The 16811-nt window shown below is 40.3% G+C and overlaps 1 protein-coding gene across 1 annotated transcript in view; it reads left to right on the top strand.

Moving 5' to 3' along the window:
- PEX5L (peroxisomal biogenesis factor 5 like) overlaps nucleotides 1-16811 on the top strand; it is a 164068-nt gene that overhangs the window by 112690 nt on the left and 34567 nt on the right. Inside the window, exons 3-6 of the mRNA XM_054040095.1 lie at nucleotides 238-349; nucleotides 5343-5552; nucleotides 8853-8979; nucleotides 9603-9699. Of these exons, the coding sequence (XP_053896070.1) occupies nucleotides 238-349; nucleotides 5343-5552; nucleotides 8853-8979; nucleotides 9603-9699 (546 nt within the window). The remainder of the gene's footprint in view (nucleotides 1-237; nucleotides 350-5342; nucleotides 5553-8852; nucleotides 8980-9602; nucleotides 9700-16811) is intronic.

The following is a 16811-nucleotide window of genomic DNA, read 5'->3' as shown; positions in this document are numbered from 1 at the left end:
TACCAAGACAGATGGCTTATGAAATTTGAGCATAATTTTAAGACATTCAGAAAGAGCCGTTAAAAGTCTATGTTTAACCCCAAAGCTGCCTGTACCTTAGAAAAAGGTGACAATCACTGGAGTCTCTCTTCTCCCACAAGCAGAAACTAGCCACATTCTGTTGTAAGGATTAATTTAATTTCTTTAGAGTTTACATCTCAACAAAGTTCTTTGACCCTTGTGTTTTTCTGTTGCCAGCTGGTGAATGAGCAACAAGAAAGCAGACCCCTCTTGAGCCCCTCCATTGATGACTTTCTCTGTGAAACCAAACCAGAAGCCATTGCCAGACCAGTAACATCAAATACAGCTGGTAACTAATTTTCTTTATCATCACTCATTAAAGGAAGATAATTAATTTTAATTTTAGCTTATTTATTGTACTTTTTGCCAGATAACTTATTAGTTTTTTTTTTAAATCAAACATGATTCATTATTATTTTTACAAAACTGAGTTGTAGTAAATTACAAATCGATTAATCTGGGAGTAGCAAAACCTTGTTGGTCACGCTTTGGTTTTGTAAAATCAAAACTTAAACCTGGGGTTGTTAGGATCCAGGTCTCAAATTATACCAAAGCTTCAGAGTTAGGGGCTGAGATACGCAGCTCTGATTTTAGTCCACTGGGAAAGTGATTTTGGTTTGGTAACTCCTCAGCCTGGCTTTTCTTTTGCAAAAACTTAACCAGCTCTTGTTTTATCGAAAATTCCTAAGTTTGGAGTTAATGGTTTTTGATAAAGGCTTAAGTAATGGTTCATGGCCTTGTCTAGATATTATCTTACTTCTATAAAGTTCATTTAGTCTACAATGCAGTCTTCACCACTGGGCTTGTGTAATGAATATGGCCATTCCAGTTGGGAAGTAAGATTCTTCCCAAGTACAGAGTACCTTTATAATCCCATTGGTGAGTGTATGTTACAGATCCCCCTCTGTGTCTGATCAATGGAAGATATGAGTCTGTTACTGTCCTAGTTCAAGCTGTAGCAGTTCGTGGCCATCACATCCCCACAAAAATCTCTCCACCAATTATGCTAGGCTGGAGTGAATTTCAGTTAATGACAAAAAAATATATATATGTTCATCTAAATTGTGACAAAACTCCTGATGAACAGTATTCTAATACCAGTGCTACTACTGCCAAGTTTGTTTCGAAGGCTCATTATCATTGAACCCGCTTCTTGTATAGTTTTTTCTTACCCTAGCATTTACACTGACCTAAATTATAGAACAGGGTTTTACTTCCCTACTTTATTGGACATAATGGAGCATTAGGTGTTTCTGTAAATGAAAAAAGTTCCTTTATGAAAAACATGAGCCAAATATTACTCCATTTCTGCTTGTCAAAACTACACTGGTCTTCCTGCCACTAATTCTTTATTACGTACAGACTTGCTTTACTGAAAACTTGGGGAGAAAAAAAGAGATACTAAAATGTTATCCCCTTCCCACTGGGAAAAGAAGAGAAAACCTGAAGCTGAGCTCCGGAGCTTTGCTATTGAAAGAATGTAATAAATTTCTTAGTTGCCTTGTGTTTCAATAAGATAGAGCAAGTAATAAAAATGATATGGCAATCCTGAAAGCACTCAAAATTAAGAAAAGTATACTGTCTTGCAGGATTGGTTTTTAAGATTTTAGTGTTGCTGTTCAGTGGTATGTTCAGAGGTAATATGCCACTTGCAATGTATAAAGGTTAATCAAAGTATATTAATCAATCAGTTGAGGGACAATGTAGTCAACACAACTACTATATTTTATAAATATTTCATAAACCAGCTTGCCTTGTTACAAGCCATTGGAATGGCCAAGTGGAGAATTCTAATTTGTGTTCATACATCTTGCTTTGGATTCCACTTATGAATGAATTTTTCACATTGAGAAAGAATTTCAGACAGATGGCACTTGCCAGTTGCCATGTGAAACGTGCACATAATTTGTGTGCACAATACTGCATCTGTATGTCCAAATCAGGTACCTGATATATTTGTGTTTGCAGTTATCTAATTTTCAAAGGCAATGAGGGCAATTGTGCCTACAGATTAGGCACACAACTGTACATATATTCATATGCTAACTGGGCTGACAATTTGCTTCAGTATGTTTTAACAACTTCAGAGCTGGGAGGGAAAAAAATGCTCACCATAAGCAGGACTGGCAGCGATATTACACTAATGCACCATAAGAGTAGGCCACTGCAAGACTACACCTCCTCATTCATCGTGTCAGATTCCCTCAACCAATCACCAGCAATGAATGTTTGGCTTCTTCCAAGATATTTCTTGTTTTCATTACCTCACCCTTTCCTTACTTGGTACTTCCCTACTCAGTTATGATATCAAACACACCATACCCCAAATACTTTTAGAATTCCAAAGTCAAAACCGAATTCACTGAGTCAAGACTTAGAAGATGAAAAAGCAACAACTTAAGACTTCATCCTGGGCTTTGGAAAACTGAATTGTAAAGGTTGCTGAAATAACGCTGAGTCTGAAACTAAGCCATCAAAAGCAAGGACATTCAGAATTAAGGCAGGATTATTATTTAAAATTCTAGCACTGAAAAGACACCACCAGGTTGGGCCCTACTATGCTAGGTAATGTACAAACATAATAAATTACAAAGAAACTTTCTTAATTCACTGGTTAAGACTACATCTCATGGGTATCCCCCCCAAAAAGCTACGCTGCAACATGTGCTGTTGGGCTATATGAACCCTTCCAAGCCCAGTAAGCTGTGCAGGAAATCCTGCATATTAGGAAGGGGATTCAAGTCTTTGTAATGCCTTTGAAAATATTGACGATGATCATACATAATTCATGTTGACTTCCCAGCCGACCCACACTTCTGCTTCTTACACATGCTCAAGAAAACATTAGCCAAATCTAAGCTCATGCTTGTACAAATGTCCCTACTAAAAAAACAAATGCAGTTAAGAAGAAGGCAGAAACCCCACCCAAGGTTTCAACATAGTAACGTTTGTAGTGCGTTGTATGAATAGGAGGTGCCGTGTTGCCATGTCTGATGCAGTAGAAAACCATGGTGGTGAATGCTACAGTAGTGACTATAAATTAATGAATATTTTGGGACAAATGGGAAACTGATCTAATATGAGCTGCCTTCCACGAATGTGTCAAAGCCAACAGACAAGGAATGCCTGAAAATTTACAGACAACTAACAGGTGTAACAAAAGAACCTTGGTCAGCAGCAGTAAAGTATACAGCAGAAGCAACTCTGACCTGTAGGAACTATAAGTGTCTTCAATTATCAACCCATGCTTTCATGCATCTGGTGAACTTCTGGGAAGCTGTTTGTTTATTCCTTTCCTCCTTTAACCTTGGAATTCATTGTGTGCAATTAGAGGATTAAAAGTGATACCTTGAATGCAGTCAGTTTAGCATGTGGACTTTTGGAAATCTGAAATATATCTGCTTATATCATCCTTATACATCGAAGAAAAGTAAAGGGTGCTTAATATGTAATAAGTAGTCAACAATTAAAATAATTATAATTGCAGATAACATCTTTTGAGACCTTTTTGAAAATATTGGACTGCTTTCACATGATATGTTGTTTTTTTCGTGATTTATGGTGCTGTCCCTTCCCATTATTCTACTGCAAACAGAGGATTTATTGTTGTATTTCTTTTTGCACTGATGTCAGTTGTTAGGTCTATTTTATCTGCATGGAATTGTTAAATTGATAAAAAAAGTTTTCTTTTTTAATTTAAATTGCAGGAAAATACATAAAAATTAGCAGCTTCAAGATTTCAGTGAAATGAAAGATTAACATTCATATAAACTCAAACTGTTAGAATCCCTAATTCCTTTATTAGAGCTGAGGATAATTATTTTCAGTTCTAATTAATGTGTAACCCAAGCAGTATGCAGCTTTCAGTAGAAAATGAAACGTTGAATTAAATGAAACTGAATAATAGTTTTTCTTTTAGCACAGACAAATATGTTACAGGAATGACTGTAGGTACTGCAGGTAGTTAAAGGGGAAGCATTCATTTAAAAAAAAAAAGTAAAGTAATTATAGGTGCTATGCGTGCCCCAAAATACCCCTGCCAGTTTTTGTTGCTTTACAATCACATTTATCTATTTCTGAAAAAAAAAATTCTCTCTCCTCTTATGTGGAAGATTCACATAAACACAAGGGGAAATTGAGCGACTCCAAAGGAAAACAGTGCAACTGAATATAAAGAGAGTGCTGTCAAATAAACCAACTAAGAAAACTGGAAAAGAGAGAAAAATATGTTTTTTAATGTCTATTAAAATAATCTTATATGTTACTTGTATCAATGTGTAGGTAAAAAAAATTTCAGACAATTGTGATTTTTATATTGGCAATGGCCCTTTAATAAGAATCTCATTAACAGTTTAGCTTGGTGTGTGTTTCTTGCAGTGTCCAAAAAACTAATTACGGTATTTAACACATTTTAGACTGATATTTTCAGAGGTGCCTAAAGGATTTCTATGCCAATCTCTTGTTAAAGTTTAGTGGAACTGAGCATCCAAATCTCAGATTGTTTTGAAATGTCCTCCCTAAAACACTGTAAATATGGAGGGCCAAATCCTCCTTGCCTTACCCATATGAACAGTCCCAGAGACCTCATTAGGATGAGCTGCATGAGTAAGGCAAGCCTGGGTTGTCTCAGAGTGTTATTTTTCACTGGGAGAATTGTGAAGGGAATGTTTTCAAAGCGATTGGCTAGAGTCAGTGTGAATCATTCCACTAACTCCTCACATGCGTCTTTGAAAACCTACCTCTGAACACAAAATGATTGCAAGCTGTCAGGTAAAGCTGATTTAGTCTATAATCATCTCCCTAATAGAGCACAACACAGTAGTAATCTCATAAATAGCTGGTACTCAGATGGGTTTTAATTGCTTTCAGTACTTTAAACTGGTGAGACTGGTCCTAATCCTCTCTCAGAGCCAAATTGCATAATACTGGGACAACCAGATCATGTGGGAAACTCTGGGCTAAGACTTTCAAAAATTACTAGTGATTTCTGCTGCCAACTTGAAACAACTTAAAAGGGCCTTTCTGAAAATCACGCCCTTTTAAAGGTGACTCAAGACCAGCATCCAAAAAAACAAGGCACCCAAAAATCACTAGTCACTTTTCAAAATCTTGGTCATAGTCCTTACCCAGTAACCATGTAACATCTACTGTGTCAAATCCAAATGTGTTTAATTTAACTCAATTTTGCCTTAGTCAATTAAAACAAATTTAAAAGAAAAATCGAATCAAATAAATTAAAACTGAGCTCAATACTGAGTTCTAACATTTTGCATCTCTGATAGTATTATCAACCGGGCTGGATCTCTTGGATCTGAGTGAACCTGTCTTACAAACCCAAAGCAAGACAAAGAAGTCAGAGAATGCATCAAGAGGTGAAAACTTAAAGGCTTCAACCCACAGAAAGAAGACAGACAACTCAGACCTTATAAACGTGGATGCTGAGCAGAAGGTCCAGATTGGGAGAGCGCCAGAGAAGTCATCATTAGATTTAGGTAAGAGCTGGTTATTTCATCAGTGCCACTCAGCCATGCTTAACTTTACCAATTGCTCCTTGCTGCTATCACAGAATAGCACCCTGGGCCATCTTCTTATCGCCATGCACCTTCCGTAAACCGTTACACCACTGCATAGTGCAAGTAAATTGTGATTTAGTAGCATTTTATACCCACTTTACTCTCGATGTGCGCTGGTGTAAATGACTACACGGGGTGCAGGGCAATGGAGAAGCTGGCCCGTACAATGGAATGTGTTGGTAAGAGGGTAAAGTGTTTTTATAGTGGAGGGGAGCTGTTAAATGCAAATAAAATCAATCATTCTTTTTCCAAGGTGCCACTCAGGGTATGTCTACACTGCCATTAGACACCTGCAGCTGACCCGTGCCAGATGACTCAGGTTCGCGGAGCTCAGGATAAGGGGATGTTTAACTCAGGTGTAGACATTCAGGCTAAGGCTGCAGCCTCCAAACTCACAGGTTCTAGAGCCCAGTCCCCAACCCAAGCCCAAATGTCTACACCGCAATTAAACAGCCGCTGAGCCTGAGCCCCACGAGCCCAAGTCAGCTGGCACAGGCCAGCCGCGGGTTTTTAATTGCAGTTTAGACATACCCTCGGTGTCAATTGTGAGGTCACTTTTATGATGTGGACACTTATCTATTAGGAGCTGGGCTCTGTCCACAAACTCATTTTGCCATGTTGATCAGACGGCCATTAGGATAATACATTTCCAAGCTGGGCTGGTCTGAAAGTAATTTATCATCTCTGGCATACTCTCTCTCACTAAACATTTCATGTTCACTTTTAATCAACAAGAGGGTAGCTACCAGAGAGAGGCTTACAAATGCCAAGTTTTAATTAAATATAAACCAATAACTTATAAATGGTGAGCAATGCTTCTTGTGAGATAAGCTGTCAGAACTTAAGTAAAATCATTGGGGGGCAACTTTCTCAAAACTCTTTCCAGATTGTCTCTGGGTGGGATCTTCCAAAGCACCTGAATGAGTTAGGTGCCTAACTCCTATTGATAGGTGCCTAGTTAACACTCTCTAACTCACTTAGATATTTTTGAAAATCCCACCCTCTTGTTTTCTGGTAATGAATTGCCAAAATTGAATTCTAGGTGTGGTCTCCCAGGATTATATACAGAGAGACTAGTGTGTGCGGTGGAAAAGACATTACACTAAAGAGGAAAGGGATCCAGGTGAAGGACTGGAGCAATACATGTTAAATACTGGTAAAGGATAGGAAGAGGACAGTGTCTTTAAAAATATTATCTTAAATACTTCTTCTGTGCTGGGTAATGTAAGCCACTTCTAGTAATGGGTCAATGTATGTGCAAAAGAGTAACCATAAGTGTGCATCCTGGATCACTGAACTCTCTCAAGAAAGGTTTTGAAAATCGATGAATAGAAGTTAGAAAAAAAATCCTAATTACAAAACAACCAGGTCATCACCTGGGGGTATTATTAGAAGTTAGAGCAAGACACAGCTCTCAAACCAGCCAGGCCCATTTTAGACCTTCCTTTAAAATCAGCAAATATTACAAATGCCTACTATACTTGTAACACACTGCTTTGCCTTAGGGTGACCAGATGTCCTGATTTTATAGGGACAGTCCCGATTTTTTCTTATATAGGCTCCTATTACCCCTCATCCCCTGTCCAGATTTTTCACATTTGCTGTCTGGTCACCCTACTTTACCTAAACACATCAGGCCCAGAAAAGCAGTGGCAAGTGAGAGTTCCATTCTTGGCCCAAGCACAGTATTCATATAGATTATCAAAATCTCATCACTGGATAACATTTGGCAGGATAATGATTTTTTTTAAAAGTTAAATTCAGGTCATTTCCTTCCAAACTGTCCCAAACCTGAATCATTTCCAACCACAAGAGAAAAATTGACAAGGAGAATGTTATCTGTCTGAAGATAACAGCGTTTCTTTCCATCCGGGTAGATCTTTAAAAGACCCTGATGTTCAAGAGGCTTTCAGCCTCCAATCTTATATTTTATTGTTTTTTTATTTATTACCCCGGTAATTTGTCTAGGTTAGTTCAAGATGTTATCTGGATGTCTGAGGACCTTAATAAACTTGAAAATCATTTCAGACATGTGACTAAATGATTTAATTGCCTCCATAACCATTTGTACCCATAAATTGCAGGTGCTAAAAGGGAGGCATTTCAAAATCTGGCCCACAATCTACAGGTTAAAAATAACCAAAACAGCCAAGAAGCTGCCACAATCCCTCCAATGTATATAATTTACATTGAAATAACTCAGGCTAAGATTTAGTCACGGGTATTTTTAGTAAAAGTCATGGACAGGTCTCAGACAATAAATAAAAATTCACCATCCGTGACCTGTCCATGACTTTTACCAAAAATACCCATGACTAAATCTCTACTTCTGGGTCCCCAGTGCCCCCCACTGCTCCAGTGCTGGGGGTTGACTGCCCCCCAACCGCTGCTCCCAGGGACTGCTCTCCAGATGGCGTCCAGCCACCCTGAGACTGCTGCTGCTCGGGCGGTCCCCAGGGCACCCCCAGGACTGTTGCTTGGGCACCCCCCCTGGAGTCAGCCACACCAGTCGCTGTTCCCACAGTCCCTGGAGCCAGCTGCCCAGGGCCGCCAGAGCAGCAGCTGATGCAGCTGGCCCCAGGGCAGATCCGGGGACCACAGCTCAGACACTCCCTGGAGCTGCCCCCAGGGCCGCAGTTTGGGCGGTCTCCGGGACCAGCCGCACCAGCTGTCACTTGCGCAGTCCCCGGAGTCAGCTGCCTACAGCCTCCTGAGCTGCAGCAGCTGGTGTGGCTGGCCCTGGAGACTGCAAGAGCAGCTGGCCCCAGGTCGCTCCAGCAGCGGCTGAAGGGCACCCGAGCAGCGGGCCCTGGGGCCAGCAGCTTGGGCGGCCCTAAACTCAGCCACACCAGCCGCTGCGGAAGTCACAGAGGTCGCGGAAAGTCATGGAATCCGTGACTTCCGCAACCTCCGTGAAAGAATCACCGCCTTAGAAATAACTGAGTTCAAGCACAGTCCCACTTATTTCCTGAAGGATCTTAAAATTTTAGTGACTATGAAAATCAAGATTTAGGTAACTTATTGCTGGTTCTCGAATATGTCAATTTTTCCCAGGAATTTCAACTGCCCTAAAGGATTGGGCTCCATCTAAAACATATGCTTTCCAATCATCATAGGATTTTAGTGATTTAGAGGTGCCGTTTCCTCACCACCATTACATGGAGCTGTAGACATAATGTTTTCTGAATTAGGTTCCCTAAAAGATTCATTTTTTTCCAGTAAATATTCAGACACAGCTCGAGAAATGGGATGAAGTGAAGTTTCATGGAGAGAGGAACGGCAAGGGTCATTCAGCTACAGAACGAAAATCTTCATCATCTAGAGCTCCATCAAAAGAGCTTTTATGGTAAAACATGCACCCACACCAATTTTACACCACCGTTTACATCACTGCCAACTTTGCTCGGAGATTTCCACTTGAGTTTCACTCACTGACACAAGTGCTGAATTTGGCCCAGTGTGTTTCATTTCTGCATTATCACTTGTAGAACTTAGAAAGGAAGAAAATTAGGGTACTGGGCAAGGGGAGACAGGCATGGTCTGAATAAGGGACTGGGAGCCTGGTGCTCTGGAGTGCTGATCCTTACTCACACTTTGACTCCCTCAGTGGCTTTCTGTGCCTCTGTTTACCTTGCTATAAAATAGAGAGAACATTGCTGTGCGCCTGATTCTCCACTTCATTATAGTAGGTCCATGACAATGTAACTCCATTGGCTTAACCTGTATAATGGCAAATCATACCCCAGATCTCTTCTATGAGGACAGGTTGTGTTGATCATTGTTTGCATGGGGCTGAAATGTGTAACAGACAGAACCAAGAAGGAAGACGAGTCAGTGCACCATCAGTATCCACCAATTAAAAACTACTCAGCTAACAGAATTAACCCAATTAGTCATGATGTATTTATTAAACTGTTAGATATAGTTTCTTGGTGTACAATAATGAATATGTAAATGCGTTATTTATAGGTCTACAGAGAACAGATCGCAGTCTGAGCTGACTAGTGTCAAAAGTGCCTTGGAGTCCAATTCAGCATCAGATTTAGAATTAGTACCTGCAACACAGGTAAGTGATTTTATTAGGTCCAGTTACACAAATAAGCCAAGCAGGTATTGTTTCATTGTGTTACTCTTCACTATCAAGAGAACTGTAAATGGGGTGTTTTCAATGTCATCAGTTAACTCAATGAGAATTATGCAGCTAAATCTTTACATACTGCATTACATTACAAAAGCAGATTATATGTATTTGAAATACATTAGCATCTCAGTGTTCATTACTTCAGTGAATGAGCATGGTAGCCTGGGGCTAATGCTTTTTAATTTATAAATCTCCTCAGAAGTATATTCCAGTAGAAGTGGAGTATTGATGCATGACTATCATCCAAGCTATGACTCTCACCTTCTGAATAATGATAATGGTGCTGATAAATAAGAAAAATAATTAGATAAATAATTACGATTGAAACTCCAATAAAAATGCACCATTCCCTATGGATTGGGGAATTTCATAGTTACAAAATAACCATCATCATCTTATAACATTCTGCTCAGGAACAGCAAATAGAGTGCAATAATTAAAAGTGATTTGGGGAGAATCAACAGATTTCAAGAATCAATCATTTACGTTAAAAGCATAAACCAAAATAAGTAACGAGTGGTGGGATAGGTTTCTAACTTAACTTTTCCTTGTTTCTGATCATGCTCTTATGAAATATAGCAGCAAATTCAGAATTCTCTCTCTTTTGGATTGAAACAGCCCCAGTTTTTTGCTTTTAACTATGTTGCAAAGGCCTATCTATCTGAACAGAGGACTTAGGGATTAATGTGTTTTTTGGAGAGTTTTGGAGAAGGTATTTTGTTAGAGCTGCTCTTCAAAGAGTTGACTTTTTGTTCTTGTTCTGTGGGATCTGCTGTTGCTTTCTCTCTCTCTTTTTTTTTTTTTTTAAACATTCATTGTACTTCAAGTAAAGCTCCTTGAACATTATTAGGAAAATTGTTGGCATATCAAGAAAAGGGGCCTTTGGAAAAACACTAGTTATTTCAACACAGTGACTTTCCATTAATATTCTGCAAAAAGCCAGACATTGCTGAGTATTTGTTGACACACTAAAAAAAAAAAAAAATCAATAGCACAGTAGAGTTGTTATGTGTTACAATCAAACCACATATTGCCAACCCTTTTCTTAACTTGTATGATTTTAGGTTCTTTTACTTAAATCATTTTTGTCGCTGGTAATAGCCTGTGGATAAAATTCAGCCATTTTATCCTTTGTGAGCACTTTAAACCTCTCACACTTAATATAATCCAATAAGTGAATCATTTTTCCTTTACAAACATAAAAAATAAAAATAAAAGAATTACACTGGATTTGCTAACACAGTGAGGAACATTCAGAATCAGCCATAAGCTCAAGAAAATGAATAAGTGAAAGAGGCCTATTTAAAAAACAAAACAAAACGACACCTCTACCCCGATATAACACAACCTGATAGAACACGAATTCGGATATAACACGGTAAGCAGTGCTCCGGGGGGGGCGGGGGGGCGGGACTGCGCACTCCGGCGGATCAAAGCAAGTTCGATATCACGCGGTTTCACCTATAGCGCGGTAAGATTTTTTGGGTCACAAGTACAGCATTCTATCGGGGTAGAGGTGTATTTCCAACAAGGCCTGAAGTGAGAGAGAGAGGCAATTTTAGACCTTCGGGCTAAACATGAACACTGCATACAGCTGGCACATCACCGGCTGGTGTAATTGTCAGAGTTCAGCGGACGTCAGTGGAGCTGTGGCAATTTACACCAACTGAGGATCTGCCCCAGCATTTCTATTCTGTAGGGTTATTATAACATCTTGCCTAATAAGGCCAATTACCACCTGGATTTCTTTAGTTATATATTATGCCCTGCTCCCCTACGCTTCATCTGGCTGTTTGCCTTTCATCTTGTAAGGTCTTTGGAGATGGACTGGGCCTTCTTCTGTGTTTGGAGGTTGCCTAGCATATTGTGGGTGCTAGTGAAAACAAACAATAACAATAATCACCAGTAGTTCATATGATTCAGTTTGTGACCACCCATCCTCCAGGTAGGCAAGCTTAGTTTGGATCTACTCTGACATTTCCAAAGAAGTGGGGAGCAGCACAAAGGGCCTAATGGCCCTGAGAATCAGACCACAAGATTTGAAAAGTAAGTGACTGGAAGAGTAGTCAAAAGGCAGAATGAAAGTGACTGGGAGAATGGGAAGAGACAGAATGAGGGAAACTCACTGACATGGGAGAAGAAAAGAATTGAGTCATACAGAAAGAAGAAAGCTCCTGTCCTGTTCCACAGAACAGACGGATTTAAAATAACTAACATCATTCACAAGAATGAGTCCATTTACCTCCTTCATACTGCTGCCCCAAGAATCTCCTCCCCCAATGAGTTGCTCAAAGACATCAGTGCAAATTATATTCTTTACGTCCCCCGCTAAATTACTGCTGAAGAAACGCTAAATATTGCTGTGCTGCAAGGATCCATTAATTTATATTTTACTTCTCTTACTGCTTATGATTTAAGGAAATGGAATCCTCATTTTAGGATCCTTATACCATCTTCGTTGTCAATCTGGGAGCCTAGTATAGTATTTCTAGCCCCTTAAAGGCAGTACGCCCATTCCAGATGGAGCTGTTTTTTTTAAAGCAGAAATGAATGTGCAGAAGCAGGTTGGAGAGAGATAATGAAAGCAAAGGAGAAGGGGGAAGAGAAGGACGGAAAATTCCAATGTGCAGAGAAATGATGTCAGAACACTTCAGACTCTAGCCTAAATCATGCTTCTAAATACAGTGCTGAGCGTCTCAAAAGACATGCAGCCAAGCCATTTCCTAACCCAGCTAATGCCCAGCCCAGCAAACATGAAAAGGAGCCAAACTCGGATACTCAGTTCTGATCTTTTCAGCATTCTGGAATCCTATACAGTTCACTCAGTACCTAATAATAATGAAAAAACGGTGAGAAATTTGTTGACCGAGCAGGTGAACAGATTTTTTACTTTAAAAATGAATTGGATGCTTAGAATCAAATTCTGTCCTCATATCCACTTATTCAATAGCTTGGAAAGCAACGGGGTTATATGGGTATAGTTGAGGGCAGAATCTGGGTAGATGTAACCCCTTGATTTCAAGGAGATTGCACTGTCGTAGCTGAAGGCAGGATTTGGCCATGATACCTTGTAGTGCAGAGGGAGAGAGAGAGAGAGAGAGAGAGAGAGAGACTGCTGTTGTACATTGTAGCTGTAGTGTCCCTCGCCCTAATCTCCTTTAGTTCCTGGGCCCTATACGTCCCCTTCCCCTAATGATTCCTTTGCCCCCTCAAGCTTCCTTTTCCTATTAGCTTCCTATTATTATTGATAATGAGGAGGTGCTATGAGGATCCTAAAAAGCTTCCTTTTCCCAAACTCTATTGTCCAAACTGGAGTCTCCATAGCTGAAGAACTTCTAAGGAATATAAGGAGGAATCCGTACTTCAGTGCTTATAAGCATATCCACAGATGTGTGTAGCAGCCTCTCCAGTGGAACAATAAGTTGTACTGGAGAAAGAACTCAGCAATAGTGGACTTAGTTCTAAATTTAGGCTCTGCACCTCCTCAGAGGAGGACCCTTGTAAGGTGTGTTGGACAGGGCTTTCAGGCAATGCTTAATTAAATGTTATACTGTAATGCATACATACAAAGGGACAGAGGAGAGGTTGAACATACAACCTTCATTTGGCATTTGCTGGTTTTTGAGCTCTCAATTGCGCAATTTCACTATTCTATCCAGGTCAGAGCATGGGTGGGGTTTCAAGGACACAGATAATACAGTTAATAGCAGTAATTTCCCCTTATATAGCACCTTCTATCCCGGGATCTCAAAATGCTTTGAAATACCCATGTCAGGTGGGTATTAATATCTGCATTTCACAGATGAGGCACAGAGCCACTGAGTGACTTGTCCCAGGTCACACAAGACATATGTGGCAGAGCAGAAAATAGAACCCTGTTCTCCTGTCACCTATTCTGTGCTTTACTCTTCAGATGATCCTTCTTTTCCTTACCAATTTTCACCTAACTGCAAAATCTGAAATTATTCTCCTGTTTAAATTAGCACTAATTCTAATAGAATGACACCTTCCTCTTCTTTATATTTTATATGCTAGATTGACACGTTAGCGATGGAGAGGACCTGCTAGGTTGTGTAGTTCATTTCCCTGCATAGTACCATATGTTGTCTCATGCTTTGGCCAGTCTAGTTTTAAGTGCATCCATGCTCTCTTTTAAGAGAGTATTCTTCAGTTTAGCAAGTTTCACTGGCAGGAAGCTTATGTGTATCCTGGGTATGTATAAATCAAGCAGACATTCACAGAATTTGTAATGTGTGGCATTCTGTAAGAACAGTTGCAAATTTAGTTTACAGAGGCTGTAGTTTTGCATCTGTTTCCTATTAATCTTCAAGCAGAGTACCTGCAGAAGCAAAAAAAAATCCATTTTTTTATGCTGCACATGTTCAGTTAGACTAGTTTCCATAAAAGTAAAATGGCTGTAACATCAAAATAAGAAAAGGTTGAATTGACTTTGCCAACGTAAAAGGGAGATAAAGCTAGAGTTGCTGACCCAATGCCCTGTGTTTATTATTCCTGATAAGTGGAATTATTTTCATCTTGAGTCATTCTCTCGTGTGGTCAAGAAACATTACTGTACTGATGGCCAGTGACAGCCACGGAGCTTTGTTACAAAGCATATTTCCATAAGTGTGACAAAAAGTCTCATCATATTCACATGTGGAAAATTATCCCCAATAAAAGAAGATATTGTGGAAAGGCATTTTAGCCCTTTCTGTGGCTGCTCTTTTTCTGAAACAATTAAGAGCTCCAATACTTTATAATAGCACCAAAGGACCTATTTGAGGTCCTAGTGGAGGGACCACTCAGAATAGTTTAATCTCCCTGGCCCATTCTGTTTCGTGTCCCATGTGCTGGGTAATAACATGAAAGGACTCCATGCTTGTAAAACTAGATTGGCTCTTTATTAAGAGAACTATTTACAGATGCTGCAGCTGGAGCCGTATGCTCACAGACAGGGGTCCTGCTGCCTCCTCTAAATTTCCCTCCTGCAACCTGTGCTCATCTCTCCAAGCAGGACACTACACATTCAGTCCTGAGTTTCTCAGTTGACACTGACAAGAAGTGCACTGTGTCAGTTTCTGTGTGTGTGATGCAAACAGTGTTCTACAAAGAACTGGACTGAGTCCACCAAACATTAATTAGTTTCAGTCAGTGCCAACATGGGTCAGGTTGCCACCAGTAGGTGAAAAGTTCTCTACCTCCTTGCAGGTCCCCTAACAGCCCCATCCCTCTACCATCACAAAGGTCTGAATACTCTTGTAGTAAAATAAACCTTATTGTGGCTTTTACTAGATGATACACTTGCCAATGTTTATCCACCACAGATCTTGACCTTCATATTAAAGGTCACCCCATGTATATGCAACATGGTCCAGCCATACACTGGAGGTTTTAACTTGTCAAATTTGCTACTGTTCGCCATCTGCAACTCCTGAGAGAATCACCTTAATGCACTTCACTGTCCATCTCTGACAGTTCCAAGCATACTAGCTTCCGTCCCCAGTGTGGAGCAGATGCTCTCTAAAAGAACGGCTCGTGTTTTCTGTGCTTGAAGTTATCGTAGAGCTATTCCATTTTCTTTACAAACAGAAAGTCCTGCATATAGCAGAATTTCAATTAACAGAGCAATGTTAATAGAAGTCACAATGGCACCTTTTGGGAGGTTTATTGTTTTGTTTTTTTAAATGTATCTGAAGGTCAGAATACACAACAACATTGGGGCAGTCATAGTTTGTGGACTTCTTCCTTCTCAGTATTCTACTCCTGTCATATGCTACCCAATTTTACCTTTTGAAGCTCTGTAGCGCCAAGTTTTTTTGGTGCCAGCTACCTAAGCAGATTCCCACTTGTGAATTTATCTGCCTGGAAATGTTCTACAGAATTTGGTCTTGTTACAATTTCGTTTTCTCCTCAATGATGAGAACTGCAAACAGAATATTTTTAATATATTTAATTTCAAATGGTACATGGTCTGCTTATTCAATAACCCAATAAACTCAGTTTTCAAACTTTGGTCTCACCTGCCCTAAACATTGGATATTGGAGCTCTCTATGTGCTGATTTACTCATCCAAAGACTGACTAGCAAAACCCTGACATAAGCAGGGCCGGCTCCAGGCACCAGCGAAGGAAGCAGGTGCTTGGGGTGGCCAATAGAAAGGGGCGGCACTCTGTCCGGTATCAGGGCAGCACCTCCGGGTCTTCGGCGGCAATTCAGCGGCGGGTCCCTCAGTCCCTCTCTTCCTCTTTGAGCTGCCACTGAAGTGCCGCCGAAGAGGAAGAGAGGGAGTGAAGGACCCGCTGCCGAATTGCTGCAGAAGAATGAAGCGGCACGATTGAGCTGCTGCCGAAGTGCCGCCAATCACCTTTTTTTTTTTTTTTTTGCTGCTTGGGGCGGCAGAAAAGCTGGAGCCAGCCCTGGACATAAGTGCCCACTCTTGGAAATTGGGTCTGATTCTGACACCTAGGATGACCAGACAGCAAATGTGAAAATCGGGACGGGGGTGGGAGGGTAATAGGAACCTATATAAGAAAAAGACCCAAAAATCGGGGCTATCCCTATAAAATCAGGACATCTGGTCACCCTACTCACACCACTCTTACTATTGAAATTCCGTGGGCCTCATTGGAATTACTACTGATTTACACTGACGTAAGCGAGATCAGAAATAAACCTAAAACATTTATAACTCACAATTCACATCAGGAGTTCTGCGCATCACTATTTAGAATGTTTGTCAGGGACTGCATAAGGTGGTCTGGTGTCTACCGGTAAGAAAAATGGGGCAGATGGATCCATATTTGGTGTGCCAGTAACTCTAATGAGATCAGGAAAGTTACACCAGGAATGGAACAGGCCCATTACTTTGAAGAGAGATCACAAAATTAGTCTATTATTTACTCCTCTCACCAACAGCACATACCCCATGTAAACAGAGAGCAAGTGCAGAAAAATGTGCACAAAATGATTGGTACGGGGGAATAAGACGTTCTACCCCAAAGGCAGTAGATAGTGGGCAACTATTGCACCTACCTCCC

This window comes from Malaclemys terrapin, chromosome 9 (genome assembly GCF_027887155.1).
Source record: "Malaclemys terrapin pileata isolate rMalTer1 chromosome 9, rMalTer1.hap1, whole genome shotgun sequence".
NCBI classification, from domain to species: Eukaryota; Metazoa; Chordata; order Testudines; family Emydidae; genus Malaclemys; species Malaclemys terrapin.
Note: the sequence above shows the minus strand (reverse complement) of the source record. Positions and strands in the feature narration are given on the sequence as shown.